Consider the following 21,823-nt stretch of genomic DNA (forward strand, 5'->3'; position numbering starts at 1 on the left):
GGGTCTCAGCTCTGCCCCCCCACCCCCGCTCCCACTGTCTAGGTCTCCTCCTCGACCCAGCCCGGGCAGCCTCCACTACTCCGACGAGGACGTCACCAAGTACAACGACCTCATCCCAGCCGAGAGCAGCAGCCTGACCGAGAAGCCCTCGGAAATCTCTGACTCTCAGGTGAGGAGGGCCAGGTGCCTCGGAGAGGGAGGTGAAGCAGCCCACCCCAGGGTGTGAACCTGCCCATCACTTCCTTCCCTCCTTTCCTTTACGGGCCGGAAAACCCAAGGGGTCCCAGAAAACTATCTGGAAGGTGTGTGTAGGCCAGCTGCCACCTCCCAACCTCTGCTCAGAGTTTGCACCCTGGGCTAGTGGGGTCCCTGGAACCCCAAAGAGCATATGGCCCTCTGGATTTGCAAGGGTCACCCCACGTGCTCCGTCCCTCAGTAGCTCTGGGCCGCAAAGGAGCGTGAAGACGAGGAGAGCGAGGTTGACACAGCAGCCCTGCTTTGCCAGAGCCCGGAGAACCACTGAACTTAGCTATTCGGGGTCAGAATGAGCCCCAGAAATGAGGGACTGTGTGCCCCGGACCCCCCAAGGATGGAAAGCAGTGTAGACCGTTAAAGCGTTAAGCTTTGGAGGTTCAGACCTGAGCTGGATCCTGGCTCTGCTGCCTAGGATCCACGGGCGTCATGGGTGTGCTAAGTAACGTCTTGGACCCTCAGTTTCTCTATCTGTAGAATGGGCTCATGGGGTTGTGGGGAGGAGTTGCTGAGGTTACATTCCATAAATGCCAACTCTTAATATTGAAAAGGGGATGGTGCCTTTGGGAGATCCAGAGCTTTAGAGAGGCTGCCGTTAGGTGGCCACGCGGGGACACTGCCCCAGACTTCAGGGAGAGGGGATTGAGTGCATTCCAGCAAAGTGATGTGACAGCCTCTCACCCCAGCCCTCTCGGCCTTGGCCAAGCCTGGCGGTTGCCGAGGAAGGGGCAGCAAAAGGCTACTGTGTCCCACGCCCTGGACCTTTCTGCCCAGTCCTGGGAGAGGATGAGAAGGAAGAGGTGCCAGCAGGGAGCGGGGCTGCCGGCCGGGCGGGATGTGCCAGCAAAGCCTGGGATCCAGTCGCGGCCCCGTGAACCGGGGGCCTCCTGCTCACTGCTGTTTTGTTCAGCCAGGGTTACTGTTGGGCTTGGCAGAGCCAGGGAGGCTGGAGCTGACACCCCAGCTCAGAGCTGGCAGGGACAGAGACCCCAGCTTAGCCTGGGTTACACGGGGACTCACATGATTCAGGTTACGACGTCCTGTTATGCGTATTTAACTCTGCAGCCACATCCGAACTGGGGGCTTCTCCCCAAAGATGGTGACGAGCATTAGGCTTGTAGGTACCCAAGGTAAAATTCAAAAAGATAAAGGGCTCCCCTGTGCCCGCGGGCTGGTAACAAAGGGCTACTTGAGCCCCAGCCCTGTCTGTGGAGAGAGCGGCGTGGTGCCTGGTGGAAGGGCTGCTCTGCTCAGCCCCCCTTGACCTTCTGCAGAGGGCATTATTGTCCACCCTCATCAGCTGAGCCCCAACCTTTCAGAGAGTAAGCCACCTGAGTGCAGACGATACTGCCCCATGTCTCCAGAGCTTTCTGTGGCCATCTCTGCAAGAGTCTGGAGGACCTTCACATGGGATACAGAGCTGGTTCCTGAGGCCATGCCAGGGTCCCCCAGCCTTGAAGAGGTTGCTGGGAGAAGAATTCCCATCCCAGGAGCCACCCTGCTTCAGCAGTTACCCCAGAGCGGCAGAGTACCCGGAATCCTCCATTTAGCTATTGGTCTTCTTTGTTCAGAACAAGCCCATCGCTTGAACACTGTTTCCATAGCATCCTGGAACCAACCACCCCTTCGGGGAGCACATACCCTAGAGAAAGGAGGCTTCCTGGTTCCAGAATGCCCAAACCGAAGACCGTAGCCCAGGCCTGGAGTTCCACCTGCAGCGTTTGGGATGGTTCTGGATTTGATTTGGGGCTGGGCTGAGTTGAGTTGGGTCTATGTACTCTGAAAGCTAAGTTGCATAAGAGCAGGGACTCGTGACAGTTCTGATCACTGCTGTGTCCCCAGAGTCCTGCACGGCACTGGCATGTGGGCCCCCTGGGCGTATCTGTTGAGAGCATGAGAGGGTCACTGGGGAAGGTAGTCAGGCTGAACAGACTCAAAACCGTATATGGTTAGCGGGTTACAGAAACAAAGATTCGTGGAATAACCAGCATCAGATCTCAGACACTCAAAGAGGCTCTTCAAAGTTAACGCTGATGACAGAAGCATCCCAAGTGCCTCGCCACGGTGTATCTTCACACCGACACTCCAAGGCAGACCTTGGTGTCATCTTTTTTGTACAGATGGGGAAACTGAGGCTGGGAGAGCTTAAGTGAGTCGGCTCAGGTCCAAAAGTGCAAACCCAGGCTTCCAGATTGTAGAGCCAGATGCTACACACAGGCCTTAGGATGTCAGAACCCAGATCAGCCCCTCGGTCCTACCCCTGTCCTGAAGCCGGTGACGTTGCCCTCATGGCAGACCTTTCTGGAAAGACCTTCAGAACTAGTTAATAAACAGTCTTGAGGATAAGCAACTGGATTTTCTAAAACATAAATTAACTCCAGCCTGTCTTTAAAAGATGAAGACAGGGCTTCCCTGGTGGCGCAGCGGTTGAGAGGCCGCCTGCCGATGCAGGGGACACGGGTCGTGCCCTGGTCCGGGAAGATCCCACATGACGCGGAGCGGCTGGGCCCGTGAGCCATGGCCGCTGAGCCTGTGCGTCCGGAGCCTGTGCTCCGCAACGGGAGAGGCCACAACAGTGAGAGGCCCGCGTACCGCAAAAAATAAAAGAAGAAAGATAAAGACAGACACCCAGAGGAACGTGCTACAGGCGCTAAAATTTTCCGCAAGAAAGACACCCTATAGCAGCTTTGGACAGTGGATCACCGCAGTGATTCTCCAGCCGCTCTGAGGCTGCTCTGAAGGGGGACACTCGTTTGAAAATCCGCAGCACTTAGTTGCGGTTGGTGTGTGACCCTGGACTTGAATCCCAGCCCACCCTTTACTGACCCTGGGGTGGGGGTGGGGGAGATCCTTCAAGTCCTCACCCACACAGCGCAGTAGGACCGTCTATCCAAGGGGCGGTTACAGGAGTGCGTTAGGTGAGATGGAGTCGGGCCTGTGCAGTGCCAGGTTCATCACAGGGGCCCTAGAAAAGGCAACCAGGATCACGTGGGTTATTTGTTCTAGAATTGTTCTTGAAAACCAGGCAGTTGGCTTTAGGGTCACGGCAGGTCGTATAGGATCCAGGAGGCTACCGTCAGTCAGAGCGTTAGCGTCCTCTGACATGAAAGTGAAAGGGCCCGGGAGGACCCTGAGAGGTTCAGCCATCAGTCACCCGTGTGCCCCCAGCCCCAGGGCACTGGTACATTGTGCGTTGTTAAATGGTGACAATTCCCTGGCGGTCCAGTGGTTAGGACTCAGCCCTTTCACTGCTGGGGCCCTGGTTCAGTCCCTCGTCAGGGAACTAAGATCCCACAAGCCGTGTGGTGTGACCCAAAAAAAACAAAACAAAAAGTTGAATTGCTTCCATTACCAGTTGGTAAAGAGCCACCTCCCTGAGCCCCTAAGTGTCACCGGGAGGACCCCAAGAAGCATGCTCGGTGATTCTGCAGCTACAGGTGGGGTCATGCCTGGTTCAGCCGGGGCCACTCCTCTGTGCCTCTGTGGGTCAGATCGAAGTTCCCGCCTAAGCAGCTCGGGAGGCCTGGGTGTCAGCATCTGCCCGGGGCTGTGAGGGCCGCTGCAGCCGGTGCAGGGGGCAAGCAGACCGTGACTTCTCAACACTCACTGTGAGGGCCAGGAGGTGATGGAGACGCAGTCCTGCCTCCCAGGGGCTCCCTGTGGGCTGGAGGGAACAGACTGGGGACAGAGCTGCTCGCTCGCCCCCCACCCCCCGAGAAGCAGCTGGACCGCACATCAGTGTCTGGACCGGGCAGCATCCACCGTCACGACTTTCAACTCGGGGCTCATGGTGGTTTGCACTGTTAGCCCTGCCCGTGTCAGCTTCTGCAAGGGCACATCCCTAAGGGCTGCAGCCACACAGCCAGCGCCTCAGGCCAGCTGTCTTTGTGAAGTCCCCAACGCCCCACCCCCCCACCCCCGGTCCCCGGAGAGTTAATTTTGCCTGTGCCACCTGGCTGGTATTCTAAGTCAGACCACCCAAAAGTCAGTCTCCAAAACTGGAGGAAATTTGCCCAGCCATTTTCCTGTGATATGGTAATAAACACAAAGTCGAGGTTTCTTATAAACAAACACACATGATACAACATGGGAAAGGCCGTAACAGGGCTGTGGGTGGAGGCAGAGGAGGGAGGGGCTGGCTCCCTTCAAGCGGCATGGGGTGGGCTGGCGGCTGCGTCTCAAGGGGTACAGGAGAAGGGGGTCCAGGCAGGGGGACCCACAAAGGCTGAGGCTGGTCTGAGGGAACTTCTAAAAAGAAAGTATGGCCACTGTCCTACTTCATTTCAAAGTCAGAGCCCACACTGGGTACAAAAATCACATAGCGCACAAGTAAACCTCAGTGGGAAAGGAACTCCAAGCCAATGGCAAGTCTCTTCTAACCGATACTCAGTTCTTTGTGATGTCTGGGCAGCCCCTTTAAGCTCATTATAATGAAATTGAACCTATGAGACAAAGGAAGTATATAGGCCATATTAGATTTTATACACTGGTTATTGAGCACCCCATCAGAAGAGTGAACATTTTCGAAGGCCTTACTAGGAGCCAGGAATGGCTCTAAGGATTGTTCCAGAATGGTACCACTTAACCCATGAGCCCTCTGGGAGGCCTGGCGGTGTTAGTGGCCACACACAGGTTGGGCCCTGCGTGACACCTGGCAGGGGTAAGGAGCCCAGAGCCCCGGAGAAAAATGTGCCTCAAGGAGGCATCTCCCACCCCCCACCCCACCTCTAACCCCCGGGGAGGCAGCAGCCCCTGCAGGAGGGGCCTCGTGAGAGCATCCAAGGTGACAGACTCCCATCTAGGCTTCAGGCTAGACTCCGCGCAGGGAGCCCCTGGACCACAGGCGGGGGAGGGGCTCCAGCTCCCAGTCTCCCAAGGAGCTGCACAGGGTGACCTGTCATCTGGGGCAACGCGTTCCTGCCGGAATTCTTGAGATTCAACAAGATAAGGGCACCCTGCCCCGCCCTGGGCTCTCAACACCGGTCCCCAAGCCCAGGACGGCACCCGCCCTGTCACCTGCTGAGTCAGATACAACAGTCCCTCCTTCTAGAAAGGAACAGAAAAGCCAAAGGCTTTCCATTGCTCCCTGTCTTTTGTCTCCGTCCTTTCTCCGGGGTCCTCCCTCCCGCTGGTCCCCATGCGGCTCACTCCCATCGCCAGGCCTGCTGTCTGCGCTCCCTCCTCCCCAGACCTTGGTGATTGCTGATGGAGTGGCTTTGAGTTGCCGTTAAGAGGCCGGGGAGCTAAAGCAGTCACCTGATTGCTGGCAGCCTGGAGGGACTGCCCGTGAAAGGCCCTCTTTGTGCTGGGCCGGTGACTGGGAAGCTGCGTTCAATTACCGAGGGCCGGGTGAGAGTTGAAAGCCGGAATGGGAGCCCCTGGTCCCCTCTCGCTTTCTTTCTTCTCTTCTCACCCCACCCCCACCCAGAAAAGAAACAGATGTTCTGGGAGGTGGAGGCGGAGAGGCGGACGGGGCGGAGACCCCATCCTTTGGCACTGGAGAGCTGGGGGAGGGGCAGACCAGACTGTCGCCCACACCCCTCCCCCAGCGCAGCCTCCCAGCTCCTCCTCTGGCTTTCCCATCCCCATTGGGACTGCTGCCCCACAGAGCGTCTGGCGCACAGTAGGTGCTCAACAGAGGGTAGGAGATGATTTGGATGAATGAGCTTTGGTCTGGGCCCCCAGGAGGGCCAAGGAGGCCCATTCCCTACCTACTAGTCATCCTTGAGGGTTGGGGTTTTGCGGGGAAGCAGGAACCATACATTCTTTTCTTTTCCCAGCTGAGCACTGAGTCAGCCTCCCCCATCCCGTGGCCCCTTCTGACCCCTCCTCTGGGGGCTTCGAGGCCCCATCTCTCCCAGACACCCCCTCACTTTCTCCCTAATAATACCTTTACACTATTCTCTCATACATTAGCTCACTTCATCCTGTGAACTGCGGGATCTACCCATTTTACAGACAAGGATACTGAGGTTGAGAGAGGCTAAGTTATGGCTCCAAGCTTACCTACCTGGGAAGGGACAGAGTCAGGACTTCACTGTGCCCCCGCCCCCTCTCACCCCGGAGACTCATTCACTCCGGGCCCACGGTGATTTGGGGGTTTCTCCTCAAGACTGGGGCCTGGGGCTGGCCAAAGTTCTAGAACCGCTAGCAATGATTCCGGCCGGTTGGTAGGTGCCCTCCCAGAGAGACGGTAGGGAAAACTGTGGGGCGCCCCTCTCGCCCCCCCATACTCTCAGACCCTCACTGCTCCTGGGCCGGAGGGACCCCAGCCTCGTCCTCCACAGCTCGCTCAGACTTTTCCTGCCCCTGGGCCAGCCTCACCACAGCCCCAGGCATCAGGTGCCCACCCCTCCACCCCTCCGCTGGGCTCCTGGCATACGGAGCCCTCCAGTCTGCACAGCCCCTTTGTTCCCTCCTGGGCCGGCAGCTGGGCCGTAGGCAAAGAAAGGGCTTGTATTGTGCCGCTCTGCGTCACGGGAAGAAGGGTGAGGGACTTTCCATTGTCTTGGGCAACCGGCTCTGCCTGCCAAGACGATCGTGTCCTGGGGGTGTCTGCTGGGGGCAGTGGGGACTGTGGAAGGGCGGGGGTGTGGGGAGGAGGGGAGGGGCCAGGGGACATAAATTAGCAGATCAACCAGGGAGCAATTAATCCCCACGGGAGGGTAGAGGGGCTCTCCTTCCTGTCTCGTGACCTCCAGGCAGGAGTATGGGAGTTCAGAGCATGCGTGGGCTTTGGAAAATCAGGCAGATCTGCGTTCAAGTCCAACTCATCATTTCCTTGGGCAAAACCCTCACCCTCTGATCAGCGCTCAAGTAGTGTAGTAGCTACAGCGCAGAGGTGTGAAATTTAAATACGAGAATGCAAGTCAGCGTTTCCTGCTGTCTGGCAAAGAGCCTGCTCCAGAGTTAGTATCATTTTAGTTCTTTGCATTGTACCTATTTCTCTTGAAGGTTTACATGCCACAAAGAACTTTGAGTTCCTGAAAACAAGCGCACATTACCTTTCCCACAGCTCAGACCTTCTGGGCAAGGTCAACTCCCCGTTCTCTTTACCTGTGAAGCAAAACACAGGTGATTGTCCCAGGCTCGTTTGTATTGGGCTCACTGGGCTGCAGGGGCTTTTTCAACGTATATTTTACTTGATAAAATTAGCCTACTGCCTCAAAGCATGTATTCTCTGGGCAGAGACGAGGCAACCCAAGCGTGGTCTTCTGAACCATATTCATTGAGAATGTACTCTTCACTAAAATCAGTGCATGTCTTCCAGAGAGTTCTCAGGGCCTTCCCATCTGTTGTCTTACTAGTTCTCAAAACATCTCTGGGAGCTTGGGATGGGGGAAGGGGTGCGTGGTATTTTTAGCTCCGCAGTTGGGAGCCGAACTGCCACTTTACAACCCAGACCGACTCCTTTGCTGATTTCCCCCAAAGGCAGACAGAGCACATGCCGAGGACACCAGAGTATCACCGCGTTGGGGACAATTGAATTTTTTTTCTGTTTCTCCCCGAAAGCCTCAGGGTGGCCCTCGTGTGAAAATTCTGAACTCCGTTGATCTTTTTCTCTTGCTTCTTTTATAACCGAGTGTTGCTTTTATTTTGGACCACACACGGGTGAGCGTCACCCTTTGTTCAGTGCCAGGAGCCCCCAAAGGTCTTCTGATCTGGTCCCGGCTTTGTCCCCAGTCAGAGGCTGGGTCCACATTAGAACTCAGTATATCACGCGTGAACCTCTGTTTTAAAATGTAGGTTTGTTATTATTCGGGTGTGATGAGGCCAGCAGATCAGGAGTTGAAAAGATAGTTACTCACAGTTCCCAAGAAGAGGGGACACACCAGGCCAGGTGGGACCACACAGGGAGACACCAGGTTTGGTCAGGAGCCGGAGGAAAACAGGAAGACGCAGGCAGGAGCCTTTATTGTGGTTCCCACAGGAAAGGCATGGCGGGGCAAGCAGGCTTAGGCTAGTTTGAATAAATTCAGGGGGCCCTAGCGGGTAGGGGCTGCCCCTGGTTGTCTGGTACCTGCCCCTGGGGTGATTAGGGACAGGGAATGATGGGTCCGAGTCAGTGTGTAAGAGCCCATTAGAGGAGGTGGTATAGGCGTGGACTCTGGGTATGAAAGGCAGCTTACTCTCTCCGGGAACTGGCTAGTCCTGGGGCGGGCGGGGTGGGGGGGGCGGCAGTCGTCCCAGGGTCAGCAAAGGCCCCAGATATCAAAGCATCAGAAATACAGAAAGTGAAAAGACATGACGAATTCAACATCGATAAGAAAACGTTATACTAAATGAAAGAAGGCAGACACAAAAGCCATCTGTGGTGCGATTCCGTTTTGATGCGATAGCCAGACGGGATCAGTCCATGGAGACGGAGAGTGGACTCTGGTGTTTGCCAGGGGTGGGGGCCGGGGGGAGGCTGGGGAGGAAGGACAGAGGAGTGACTGCTTCGTGGGCACAAGGTTTTCCCCTGGGGTGATGATGAAGATGTTGTGGAATGAAAAGACGTGGTGGTCGCACAAAGCTGCAAACGTACCGAATGCCGGTGAATCGTACGCTTGACAGCGGTTAACCTCGTGTTTTGTGAATTTCACTTCGATTTTTCGTAAGAGGCTAGCACTCAGGTCTTCCGGTTCCCATGGAGGGTCCTCAGGCTCTGTGCCAGCCCTGGGGTAGAGGCTTCATGCACATCGCGAGCTCTGAAGGTGCATAAGAAGGCGGGCGTTATACCCCCTTGGCAGAGAGGGGGCTGAGATGCCCACAGTTCGGGGCTCGGAAGCGGCCGAGCAGAGATTCAGGTCAGAGTGTTCTGTGCCCGTCAGCCCTGATCTTGCTGACCTGTCCCCAGGGGGCCACTGACACCCCGATTCTCTGCCCTCCCAGGGAAGCGACAGCGAGTACGAGGTCGACCCGAGCCCCCAGAAGGCCCACTCTTTTGTCAACCACTACATCAGTGACCCCACCTATTACAACTCGTGGAGGCGGCAGCAGAAGGGGATCTCGCGGGCCCAGGCCTACAGCTACACGGAGAGCGACCCGGGCGAGCCAGACCCCACCGCCCTGTCCAACGGCAGCAGCGCCCAGCAGGGCAGCCTCTTTCGGCCCAAGGCCAGTCGGACCCCAACGCCCCAAAACCCCCCGAACCCCCCGAGTCAGCAGAGCACCCTCTACCGTCCCCCCAGCAGCCTCGCCCCTGGCTCCCGGGCTCCTATAGCAGGATTTTCATCATTTGTTTGATGTCATCCTCGTTGTCGTTGTCGGAAGAGGAAAAAGAAAGAAAACACAGCACCAAACTCCCCTTCCGCCCCTCCTCGCACCGCCTGCCAGAAAAGAGAAACACCAAGAAACCAAGTCAACTTTTCACCTCCTGAGTTTATTTTTCCAGAGATTCCAGGGCCAGCAAAGCCGGTGTTGAGAAGGATGGAGAAAAACCACGAGAGGACGTGTGTGGCTTCGAGACTGTGGGGTTTGCTGCTCCTTCGGGGGGCTGAGCAGAGTAGGGGGGCTGGCTGCGGTGGACACGAGTGGGTTGGGCCCCTGGAGAGAGGGAGGGAGGGAGGGAGGGAAGGCAAAGCCTGGAGGGCTGTAAGGCGGGCGTGGCTGGCGGTGGTGAAGAAACTTCTGGACAGCCAGCCGGCTGCTCCCTTCCGGCATGTGCTGGAGCCCTGGGCCTGGTGCTGTGCCGGGATGGGCGTCCCTGGGGGCAAAGCTCCCCTCCCCCCTGCACCCACACTCCCACCCCACCCTGTGCAGCCCTGCGTCTCACCCTCCACTACCCCCTCCCTGTTCAATGTCCCCACCAAGCATTTGGTTTATTTAGACAAACGAACCCAGCTGAAGGATGAGAATTTGCCTAGCTAGCTCCTTTGCTCCTAACAGACTTCTCTGTTGTAAACCCAAGGAAGAGGGCCCCTGGGGGTTGGGGAGAGGTCCCCCCGCCACTGAACCCAGCCATCCCTTTCCTTGAATTCACTTTCCTGAGCACAGACTAGGAGAGATGAACTTGGGGAACAGAGATGGGGGCACTGGCCCGGCATCACTGGGATAACTGGGCATAAGGCAGAAGTCGGAACCGGAAGGAGGAAGCTTGGACTTTTCCTTTTCTTCCAATTCAGGTACCACCTGACCCCCTTCTTAAAGGGAGAGGGAAAAGGGAATTACAGAGACAAGGAAAGTCAGCTTCTGTGGGGCTGAGGGGCTAAACGGGGGTGAGGCATCGCCGTGGCAGACACGCCCCTCTCCCTGGATAGACACCTTCACACACACACACACACACACACACACACACACACACACACACACACCCATGCACTGGCAAGGAAAAGGGTCCAGAGATCCTCTCCAAGGGAAATCCCTTTGGGTCCTCCTAGCCAGCAGGACACTCATTTTCAGATGTGTCCCTCGTTCTCAACCCATAGCCCTCTGTGTCTAAGACCCCCGCCTCCTAAGTCCAGGGGCCCAGAGGGGCGGGCCAAGTCTCCGGTCCCAGGCTGGATCTCCCAGCACCCGATTTACAAGTCAAAGACCATCCCAACCCCCATTAATGTCTTCCAGACTCGGCTCAGCTTGCCAGAGCTCCGAGCGAGGAGGGGCCCCGTCCAAACTGAGCACAAGCTTACAAGATGCACAGCCAGGCTGGCCAGGAGGAGCAGGTCAGATGGGACCAAGGGGCAATTATAGCTGTTGGGAGACAGAGCTTTAAAAAGCTCCTTCTGGCAGCCTGCATCTTCCCATCAACTCAGACCTTCCGGATGCAGGAGTTTAAGGGGGAGCCTTTCCAACTAGTGCCCTGGGTGCCCACCGGCCCTGCAAAGCAGCCCATCCCCCAGGGTCGGGGACGGGCCCCTGCCTCTGGGAGAGGGGATGGCCCAGCTGGGGCACATTTAGTGCATCTTGGGGCCCCTTAGTGGCGCAAGGCTCCCTGGAGGCGCCAAGCATGGGCACTGCTGCCCCGCCTGGGAGGAGGTGATGCCCCATTTTGAGGGGTAAGGAGAACAATGGAGGATTTGGGAAACAAGCCAAGGAAGGAGTGGGCCTATACCCCTCCCCACCGCCCCGAATCGGGTTCCTGGGGTGGAAGCAGGGCCAGGGGCCTGAGGAAAGGGCACACCCAGCTCTGGGCTCCCAGGCACTGGGATCCCCCTGAAACGTGATGGGGAGAAGTTGGAAGATGGCTCCGTAGACGAGCTGACCCGGCTCCGAGGTCCAAATAGCAGCTTCTCCACTAAGGGGTTCTAGAAAGGGAAGCACAGTCTTTCCCCTGTAGGAGGACACAGGCCTGAGGTTCTGCCCCTGTACACGTCTGGCGTCTCCCTAGGGGAACACGCACAGCTGCGGGGCATGTGATGCTGCTGCTTTCTCTTTCCTTATCTCTCTCTCTCCCCTCGCCCCCCCATCCCCCCAAACAGTCTCATCCTTTTCTCTGTCTGCTGTGTGTTGAACCATTTAAAGCCCTTCCCGGTTCGGTGCTTGTTGCGTAGCCCAGGGAGGGATGTGGGAGGAGGAAGCGGGGGTCAGTAGAAACGCTCTGTACGCGTGTATGTATTTCACGAGGCCAAATTCCCTTTGCCTTCTGTGAATCACCTTGTGCATTAAGATGCTTGCCCTCCCCTCCCCACGTGCTCCTTCACACCCATGCTGACACACACACACACACCTGGGCTCGTGTACACACACGCCGATATACACAGAATGCACAGTGTCCGTGTGTCCGCAGCCCCCTCGGAGGGCTGACGTCGTCTCCTGTGCGGGGCACAGGCAGCCTGAGTCACTCCCACACGTGGGGCGGGCTGGGTTCTGTTGTCTGAAAGGGCAGAACTCTTAGAGGAGCTGGGAAGGCGGGCCAGGCAGAGGTGAAAGTCCCAGCCTCAGTCCATCCCCACCCACCTGAAATGGAGCCTCCACTGCCCCAGCCACATCTGGAAGCCCAGGTCCCCAGCTGTGGACCTCTGGATTTCTAAGATGACATCTCTGCCCTTGTTTACATACCTGCTGGGGCAGCGGAGGCTCCCGACCCCCATCCAGACGCCTGGCTGCTTTGGAAAGGTGAGTGGGCAGTGCCCACGGGTCACAGGGAGCCTCCCCGACCTTTGGTTTCTTGGGCCAGTGATGCCAGGACCCGTGTTTGTGTGACGCCACCTGAAGCGGGTTCACATCAGGATACTCGCTCGCTGGCTCCTTTGGCTTTGCCTCCCTGTGCCCTCGGGAAATCTGGTGTTGCACCCCGCAGCTCACACTTGGCACACCAGGGCTGCCTTTGCCCTCCTGGCCACACCCTCCTGTGTTCACATCAGCTCCACACCCAGACTGCCAAGGTGAACCAAAAAGCTGCTCCGGGTTCCAGAAGCACCTTCCTCCCAGGGCTCCAGGGAGTTTGCAAACACAGGCTGCCTCTCCTCCAATCACCCCACCTGGCACTGCCGTGATTCAGAGGAAACAGGGATGCTGCCGGCTGCCCCGCCCTGCGCACGCTGGCTGGAGGCCTTCTGTCTGTCCACACCTCCCTGGGCAGAGCTTTTAAAGGTGCCAGAGCCTCCCTATAGCCCACTCTGGGCAGAGGCTTCCCTTACCTTCCCATGGTGCACATCTGAAGGTGCCCACACGTGGTGAGGGGCTGGAGGGGGAGGGGGGACCATCTGAACAGCAGCCGCCTGCCCCTGAGTGCCTCTGTGTGGTCCTGGGCAGCGGCAACCCTGACCACCACCTGAGCACAGGTGCCCTCTTGGGACCAACCCCCTTCTCTTTGTTTCTGTAAGAATAAGCAAAAGCATTTAAATGTGTTACCTTCTTTTACGCATATAGACTCCGAAAACAAAAACCAACACAAATCTTTATTTTTTTGATTTAAAAGATACAATGCAAGATTATGGGGAGAGTATTCATTATGGCAGGTGTCTGTCTGTAAGAAAATATATATATATATGTCATATAGCTTGTTAGCAGGTTTATTTTTTGAATGAAAGGTAACAAAAAAATTGATTTGAAATATATACCACGAGAAGTCCCATGTCCCGTCAAACTGGTCAGTATTTTATAAATAAACTTTTTTTTTTTTTTTTTTTTTGGAGTCCTGAAGCGACGTTGATTATTCTCCTTCCCGGAGGATAAATGCGGATTTCCCCAGTCCAACATTGCTGTCAAGTAATCTGGTCCCCAAACACCCCTTCTTAGCCTTTCTGTGGTGTTGCAGTCAAGACTTCAAGTTTTTCTGCTATCTTAATTCATAGGTGAGTGAACATCTGTGCCTTCAAGTGCAATGCACTGTTTTATTTATTTTACACTTTTAAGAGAAGAGCTTCTCAGATTACACCCAATTAGAGGCACAGTGGTAATGATTAATAATAATAGTAATAGCTAACGCTTGTATGGCGGTCACCCTGTGCCAGGCAGTGATCTAATCACTTTACACTGATTAGCCCATGGCATGCTTGCGCCCACCCCTTAGGAGGGGGACTGGATCAGGGGGAATGTAAGTGGCTTGCCCCTGAGAATTAGAAAAGCCAGGATTTGTTCTAAAGCAGTCTGGCTCTAGAGACAAATGCTGCCTCTCCTATGTGCGAAGGCAAGTTTCTGGCCCGTTTTCACTTTAATTTCGACAAAGCCGGCACCTCAGGCCCTAGTGACCTTGATGTAATAAGAACCGCCCTGGCATCTGGTGGATCTAACATAGTTAATCCACCCAGATTTAGAATGAGGGCTGGACTCGTTGAATCTCTGAGTACACTGGCGTTAGGATAGACCACGCTTACCTCCCAATAATCAAGTCAGATGGATTCAATTAACAGAGAGTGGAGGAAAACTCATTTTAATAGTACATGTGAAGCCATTCAGTTTGACACAGTACACTTATTTTATATGGTCTACCTTGTTTAATGCATATTAGACATTTATTCATATGTATGGAGGCCATTCAACTAATCAAAACATAATTAAAGCAGGGGATTTAAAATACCTACTACGTATGCACCTTCTCCACTTTATTTTTACTTAAAACTCACACATGTGAACTCATCCACCAGCCCGTTCATGTTGGGTACAGCATTTTTCCTTTTTTTTTTTTTGAGAATGGGCTCAATGTGTAGAGTTCTGGTCTTTCTTACACATCTATAACATCATCATCAGTGAACTCCAGTTTCTATCTCTTTAAAGCAAAAATATACAGAAATTTTGAAGTGGAGACTTGCGGTTTCTGGCATGTGGGGAGCTTGGAAGGTGCCAGCCCGTCCTAACAATGGGTGGAAAACGAAGCAAATGGGAAAGTCAACACCTCTTCTTAGATCCATAGAGAAGAGAAGTCACAGGACCAACTGCTGCTCCTAAAATTAGGTGAATACAGAGAGTCTGCACTTACCAGAGTAGAAATGATGGGTTTGATATAAGAGCAGAATCCTCGATTTTATTACTCTTTCCCTAATATCTTACTGTACTCGTCCCTGACTAATTCAGCACTCTTTTTATTTTTGCAACTTTGCTTTATCAAAGTAACTCCTTTTTCCAAAGCATTCGATGTAATTTTCAAAGAAATAACTGTCCTCATTCTGCCCGCTTATCCTATCCACTTAGATCATATTTCATTAAGTTACATAATTACTATAAAAAGCATGACTGGCATAAACAAGTTTGGGAACAGTGATGAGTGACTCTGTAAACATACAACTCAATATGGTAGGAGCAGGAACGCGTGGGCATCAGAGAAAGCAGGACATAAGCCTTCAGTTTCCAGGGTATGGTGGGTTTCTCCATGTTTTGCAGAGAGAATCAACGAATATCGCTAATATTTAAGTGGAGGTCAGATAAGAGACCTTCTGTATGTATTACAGTACAAACCCTGCACACTGTACTTTATGACTAGTTTTCAAGGTGGTTAAGGGGTTTTCCAGGGTAATTTTGACCACCCGTAATCTTTACATTGTACACAGTATGGAACCCAAGCCCCACATTAGCTGTGACCCCACACAACTGATTTGAGGATGTTTGGTTAAAGGGTAGTAAGGGGAAGACATTCCAGAACTGGAGTTCTAGAATGGTCGCTTACAAACTGAGACTTGAAAGGCCTCTTTTTTTTTTTTTTTTCTTTTTGAAATACACTTGATTTACCACATTGTGTTACTTTCAGGTGTACAGCAAAGTGATTCAGTTATATATATATCTTTTTTTTTTTTCAGATTCTTTTCCCTTACAGGGTATTACAAAATATTGAATAGAGTTCCCTGTGCTGTACAGTACGTCCTTGTTGGTTATCTATTGTATATATAGTGGTGTGTATCTGCTAATCCCAAACTCCTAATTTACCCCTCCCTCACTGCCCCCTTGAAGTGCCTCTCAGTTTTCTCAGGGGAAACGAGTCATCTACCACCAACCAGACTGACAGGAAGATCCAGGGAAATAATGAGATTTGAAGGAAAGGCTTGCACCATCAGAAGCGTGTCTTCCCGGTGGTAGAGGTGTGTTTGTTCTAGACCCGGGGGAAACCTCCTGGTATTCTGGAATTCCAGTCTTCCTCTTCATCATTTCTAATCGCAGACTGGCCCCTCCCTAACTGTGGCCAGTGGGCATGGACCTTGGCTGTTTCCAGCAACAATTCCAGTCAAATACACTAGGAGGGGAAAAAAAAAAGACAATACGTTTCACCAAAACAATAAGGAAGGTAAAACTGCTGAGAAGGAAGTGGGAGGGCAAAGGAAGGTGCTTTCCAAAGCCAAGGAGACATCTGGCGATACAATGTACTGGCTTGGATTATACATAATGTTCCTTCTCTCTACTGAGCAAAGGTAACCTCACCCAGAAAACATCAAAGAGGCCTCTCAGATTTTCTTTTCTTAGAACTCCCCGAGTTACCAACCAGGAAAAGCGCTTTTGACTGGCAAGGCTAACCAAAAAGAGCTTGGGGCTGGCAGACCTGGGTTCCCACAAATTCCAGCTTGAGGTTGAACTTGAGTTCAACCTCCACCAGCCTCCCCTACCTCATCTGTGGAATGGGTGCAATTTCTACCTCTTCCAACCACAGACTCATGTAACGAATGAAGCGTAGGGAAATAACCTCTTAGACGGAGGTGCCATCCTGACCCTCCCTTTCCCAGTTTCTCTGTCCTGCACGTGGAAGGGCAGGTCCAGAACTACCAGAGCTGCTTTTTTTCAGTTTCCCAATCTTGATGGCAAAGCACTTTGGCAATGAGGCTTGGCTGGAGTCTGCAGGTGGAGAAAGGAAGCGATGTTTTTCTTTCTGTCATCCTAGCTTCTGGCAGGGAGGAATTGCTCAAAGCAGCTGGCTCTGGAGGTTGGGTATGGAGGAGGTCGTGTTAGTCTGCAGTGTAAGGAGCGGGGATGGACCAGGGGTGGGCCTCAGAAGTCAGCTCCAGCTCCGTCAGCCCATTGGCTCCATCAGACTCAGGAAGGGCTGACCACCTGCCCCAAGGCTCCCAGCACAGACCACACCCACCCTTCTCAAACGCTGGCCCTGAGAGGCCCCAAGGAAATCCAGGAGGCCTTACCACTTCCCAGTGGGGCCATTTGGGTTGTCTAAAGCCAATCGCTCAGCAGCTAAGCAGTACCCTGGGAATGGAAATAACTAAATAGTGTTTGATTCACTTTCCTCCCAAAGTTGACCATCCCAGGCAACCAAGCCCTTCGGGTTGGGGCTTATTCCTACTTAGCCAGAGCTTCAGCCAGGGCCCAGGTTACCCCAGAGGACACAGGAGGTCAAAGCCCAAAGAATATCACCCATTGCTCCAGAGGATCTGAACGCAGGGACACCCTCGGCTGTAACCTCTCTGGACTCTGCCCTGGAGGCTGGTGCGTGGACGTGGGACCAAGCTAGTACCGACCTGACTCCAAACTGAACAGAAGGGCTCCTTCTCGTTGCAGCTGGGCGCGGGGGGCTGCTGCAGGACAGTGGGGGACTGGGCTGGCTGCACCTCCCTCTCTTCCAACTGCCTGCAGCCTCCTAGTCTTGGAGGGTTTGGAATCTGCTCAGCAGCGCCTTGTGGGACCCGGATAAGGTAGCCGATGAATAGGGCCACTGCAGGTCTTTCTCTGCACCTATTTTCCTTCTGTAATTATCTGTGGCGCTCCCTTTCACTTTGGTCTATAAATGATCTGGTCCTCCTACTGATGCTTGGTACTTGATAATGGAGTCAGCCTGCTGGCCCAGCTAGAAGCGCCTCCTACAGGTGGGCCCTGGGACGGCCATGTTGAAGGTCTGGGAGGACCCAAGGACCATCTCCTGGACACAAATATGATTTGAGTGGTATGGAGGGGCCAGCAAGTCGGGTTTCGTCCAGCACTGGATCTTCTGCTCAGTTCGGCCTCAGCCAGGAGGGGATGCTGTGACCCCAGGTTCAGAGGGAATCTCGTCCCCCTTATAGCTTTCTCAGATGCTTTGTCCTGCCACTTGAGGGTCTGTGCTGTCCCCGGGCCTGTTCTCCCTACCAAGGGCTCCAGGGCACAGGCACGAATGTCTGGGGACACAGCCTTGCCCAGACTTTTCTGATGGAGGGGGTCTCATTAATAGACTTGCCTAAGAGAACAAGAGATAGATCCTCCTTATGTAGGATCTCCCCGCCCCCATCTCCACACCCACTCCCCAAGACTGACCAATTGTTTGTGACATCTGGTAGAAATCTGGGGGAAATCCATGCTGGTTCTAGGCCATCTTCAGGAGTCTTATTGGTCAGTATAATTGATATGGCAGAAAACACAGGCCTTGGACACAGCAAACCTGGGATCAACTTAGGGTTGACAGATAAAACACAAACCAAGTTTTGCATGGGGCATATTTATTCTAAAATGTTATGTGTCATTATCTGACGTTCATATCTAACTGGGCATCCTCTATTTTTTATTTGTTAAATCAGCCACCTGGCACAGATCCTCACTATATACCAAACGTGGGCATTCCTCCTCCAGAAAAGGGGGATGCTGAAAACTGCGCTGTATCTCTCACCAAAAGCGTGTGGGTGTTAGCAGGGAGATTACCCGTGAGCATAATTTGTAAGCCATACAACACGCTACACATGTAAGGGATCATTGCTGTTGTTCGTGGATAAAATGACATTTATGTGGAATCATCGAAGAGCTCGGGGCTTCAAGCACAATTCTGATTCCGTCAGTCCCGACTTCCACTCCTTTACCATCTTCTACCCTGCCTCAGGACTCTTCCCAGCTGGAAATGTCAGTAGGAAACTTCTGCATCTTAGAAATTTGGGGGATTTTGCAGGGGAGAGTTAAACTGGCTTTCTAGAGCCATGTATCGGACATGCTGGAAGGCAACAGAGCCATCAAATTCGGATCATTAGAGGAGAGTTTCATAAAAAGACCACTCACCAGGTCGTGATAAGGTTTGGGGGAGCTAGAAAGGGCACTGCTGGACCCAGGGTTAGGGACAGCTGGGTACCACTACCACCCTAAGCCTGCCGTGGCAGACAGTGAAGGAAGTTTCTAGAACCTGCAGACAGAGAAGGCGGGATGGAGACAGATATCGCACAGGGGCAGCTCGCGGGCTGGAGAACCACCCTCTCCCCACTGGCTCTCCTTCTGTCCTCCACCCTCCTGCTGGTGTTCCTTGTGGTACAAACTCAGCGGGTAGTCAGGGGCACTGGGATACCATCCATCCAGGCCAGGCTCCCCTGGGGGACAGCACAAGGTGGGCCCACAGCACCTGTGCCTTCTGATGGTGACAACCCCTTGGAAAGTCCCACTCTGACTCTCAAGCAGAGGAGAGAGGCTCGCCTTCCTTTTCTCAGTGTTGATCAGGAGTGAAATTAGACCCAGGAGGCTTTCAGGAAGTTTTCACCAGGATAGGTGGGATTTTCTGGTAGGTTAGAGAATGTAAAAAGGTCTTTGACATTTATGGCCTGTAACCTCCTGGGCCAGCTGGAGCCACACGACAAAATGACACCAGCTGATCTTTGTTGACTAGAGCCCCGCCCACCACTGTGCTGAAGGTTTTCTGCAGCCTTGCCTCCGTCACCGCAGGCTTACCAGGAATGCAGGAATTTCACCACTTCCCCGTTTAGCAGATAAGGACACCTAGACAGTGGAGAGGCGAGGGACCTGCCTGCTGGGTGAGTGCCAGAGCCAGGATCCCACCCCAGGCCCACCTGGCTCCACTGTGCCCCCTCTTTAACCACCAAGCAGCCTCACCCCTGGTTCAGACGCTGCTGGGTCTGGAGGAGGAGACCTGGGACCTTGGAGAAGCCTCCATCCTCCCGGTGGCCACAGACCAGGCAGGAAACATTGTTTCAGGCTAACGGATAACAATGTCCGCAGGGCTGGGCAAAGGTTTTTCCATACAGGGCCAGATAGTAAATGTTTCAGGCTTTTTCGGGCCATGAGGCCTCCCTCCTAGCGAGGGAACAGCCAAAGACAGTACCTAAATGAATGTGCCTGGCTGTGTTCCAATCAAGATTTATTTACGAACAGTGAAGATAGAAGTTTCTGTCATTTTCACACATAATGAAATATCATTCTGGTTTTTATTTTTGCTGAATCATTAAAAAATGTGAAAATTCTTCTTAGTTTCCTGGGCCACACAAAAACAATCCGAGGTGCTGATTCCTGATATAGTCCATACTTTCTGGAAATTTACAGGATTGTGGTGTGACCCCAGATGAGGTAGTCGAGGGTGCTGTAGCGGGTTGAATGGCGTCCCCCCCAAAATTCACGTCCACCTGGAATTGCAGAATATGACCTTATTTGGAAGTAAGGTCTCTGCAGGTGTAATTAGTTAAGTTGAGAGGCGGTCATACCAGATTAGAGTGGGCTGTAAATCCAATGATTGGTGTCTTTATAAGGAGAGGAAAGGACACAGGAGACACACAGAAGGCCACGTGAAGATGGAGGCAGAGATCAGAGGGATGCAACCACAAGCCAAGGATGCCAAGTATTGTCAGAGTCGCCAGAAACTGGAAGAGGCAAGGAAGGATTCTTTCCTAGAGCCTTTCAGAGGGAGCATGGCCTTGCTGACACCTGGATTTTGGACTTCTAGCCTCCAGGACTCTTAGAGAATTAAACCACCCAATTTACGGTCAGTTGTTACGGCAGCCCTAGGGAACCGATGTGCAACATTTATCTCTGGGAGTTTCGGTTCAGTGGGCGCGCAGAGGCTGGCAGGGGCCCAGGACCAGGCACCTCGCAGACCTCGGGCCTCGTTCCCACTCCTCCCCCAGCAGTTTTAGATTTCTGTAGAAAAGCGCCAGCCAGCCCTGAATTACATTGGCAATTATGGGAAGCTTGTTTTCCTGTTTCTCCCCAACCTCCTCCCCTTCTCAAATCGTTTCCACCTCTAAGAGCCAAACAACAGTCGTTCCCTGAGGTCAGGAAAACCCTCACCGGCCACCAACCTGCAAAATATTAATCACAGATGCTGGTGACCGGAACTCTGGGGGCCTCTCTCCCTTCTGTGGCTGTCACTGGGTAAGCACAGGGGCTCAGGAGAGCGGCGGGGGGGCAGGGGGCTCGTACGTGTGTGGGGGCAGGACCCACCTGTCTTCTCGACCTGACATGGTGTCTGGTCGGTGGAGAGACTGGGTAGGCTTCTATCCTGGTACCTGGGACCACACACCCTCTCAGGGCAAAGATCCACATTCCCCAGCTTCTACTAGGACCTGACCACAGAGCCACCCTGGAGGACCCCCAAATGCAATCAAGGACACACGTAGATAAGAATAAGAGCTCGCACTTAGCCAGACACTTTCCTAACTGTTTTGCATCAATGAGTTCATTCAGTCTTAGAGAGGCAGGCACGGAAACACAGGGAGGCCCAAGTAACCTGCCCCAGGTGACAGGGCCAGTGTCTTCAGTGACATCCCCAACGCCCAGGGACTGTCTGAGCTCAAACGCTGTGTGTCCCAGCTTGAAGGGAGCTCAGCGCTCCTCAGGGTAAAGGGGCCTACCCACACCCTGTGGGAGACCCCAGCTGGAGCCCCGTCCCTGACGTCCAGTCCTGGGCTGCTTCTGTTCCACTGTCTCTTCTGGGGAGAAAGTCATTGCTCAAGTTCAAGGCTCTTGGGATGACATTGAAATATGAGCGGCAACCTTGGCACTGTTTACTTTAGTGGCATGTGTTGTAAAGGGACTTGGCCAATAGCAAGGAAGATCCAGGAAGGCTCTAGAAGATGTGGATGGCTGGGCACGGCGGGAAGGCAGGGAGACCTCCTCAGAAGGAGCCCCCATGTCATTTCTTGGAAGGAGACCAGTGCGGTGGGGGGCAGGCGGAGGCGGTGGGCTGCTGGGGCCCCGCGAGGGTAGCTGTGACCACGTCTGTTCGCGTCACCCTGCCCTCTGTAATCAGCCAGCTGCCTGTGCTTGTCTGGCCTCGTCCTCCTACCTGGGCCAGTCCTGCAGACACGGGGGCCATGAATCAGCGGCCGGCTCCTTTCTATTGCCCTTGGGATGGGGGTGGAGTTGTTCCAGTCACGACACCAGGATTTCACCCCAGGGGGAGTTCTGCCCCCAGGAAGGTGCCCTTGCCTGGCCTGGACCTGGGGGCACACACAGACCCCCCCCCCCCCCGGGGAGTGGGCAGCAAGGACATACAGGAGAGCGGCAGGCGGAGTGGGAGGGAAATAACAGCCACGCACAG

The 21,823-nt window shown here is 53.9% G+C and overlaps 1 protein-coding gene across 4 annotated transcripts in view; it reads left to right on the forward strand.

Moving 5' to 3' along the window:
- The window catches only part of SDK2 (sidekick cell adhesion molecule 2), a 264,644-nt gene extending 251,395 nt beyond the window's left edge, over positions 1-13,249 (forward strand). For all 4 annotated transcript variants that reach the window (XM_032617354.1, XM_032617353.1, XM_032617351.1 and 1 more), the window contains 2 exons: positions 43-169; positions 9,127-13,249. In XM_032617354.1, the coding sequence (XP_032473245.1) occupies positions 43-169; positions 9,127-9,480 (481 nt within the window). In that variant the 3' untranslated portion in view covers positions 9,481-13,249. The remainder of the gene's footprint in view (positions 1-42; positions 170-9,126) is intronic.
- The last annotated feature ends 8,574 nt before the right edge of the window (positions 13,250-21,823 follow it).

Source organism: Phocoena sinus, chromosome 20, assembly GCF_008692025.1.
Source record: "Phocoena sinus isolate mPhoSin1 chromosome 20, mPhoSin1.pri, whole genome shotgun sequence".
NCBI classification, from domain to species: Eukaryota; Metazoa; Chordata; class Mammalia; order Artiodactyla; family Phocoenidae; genus Phocoena; species Phocoena sinus.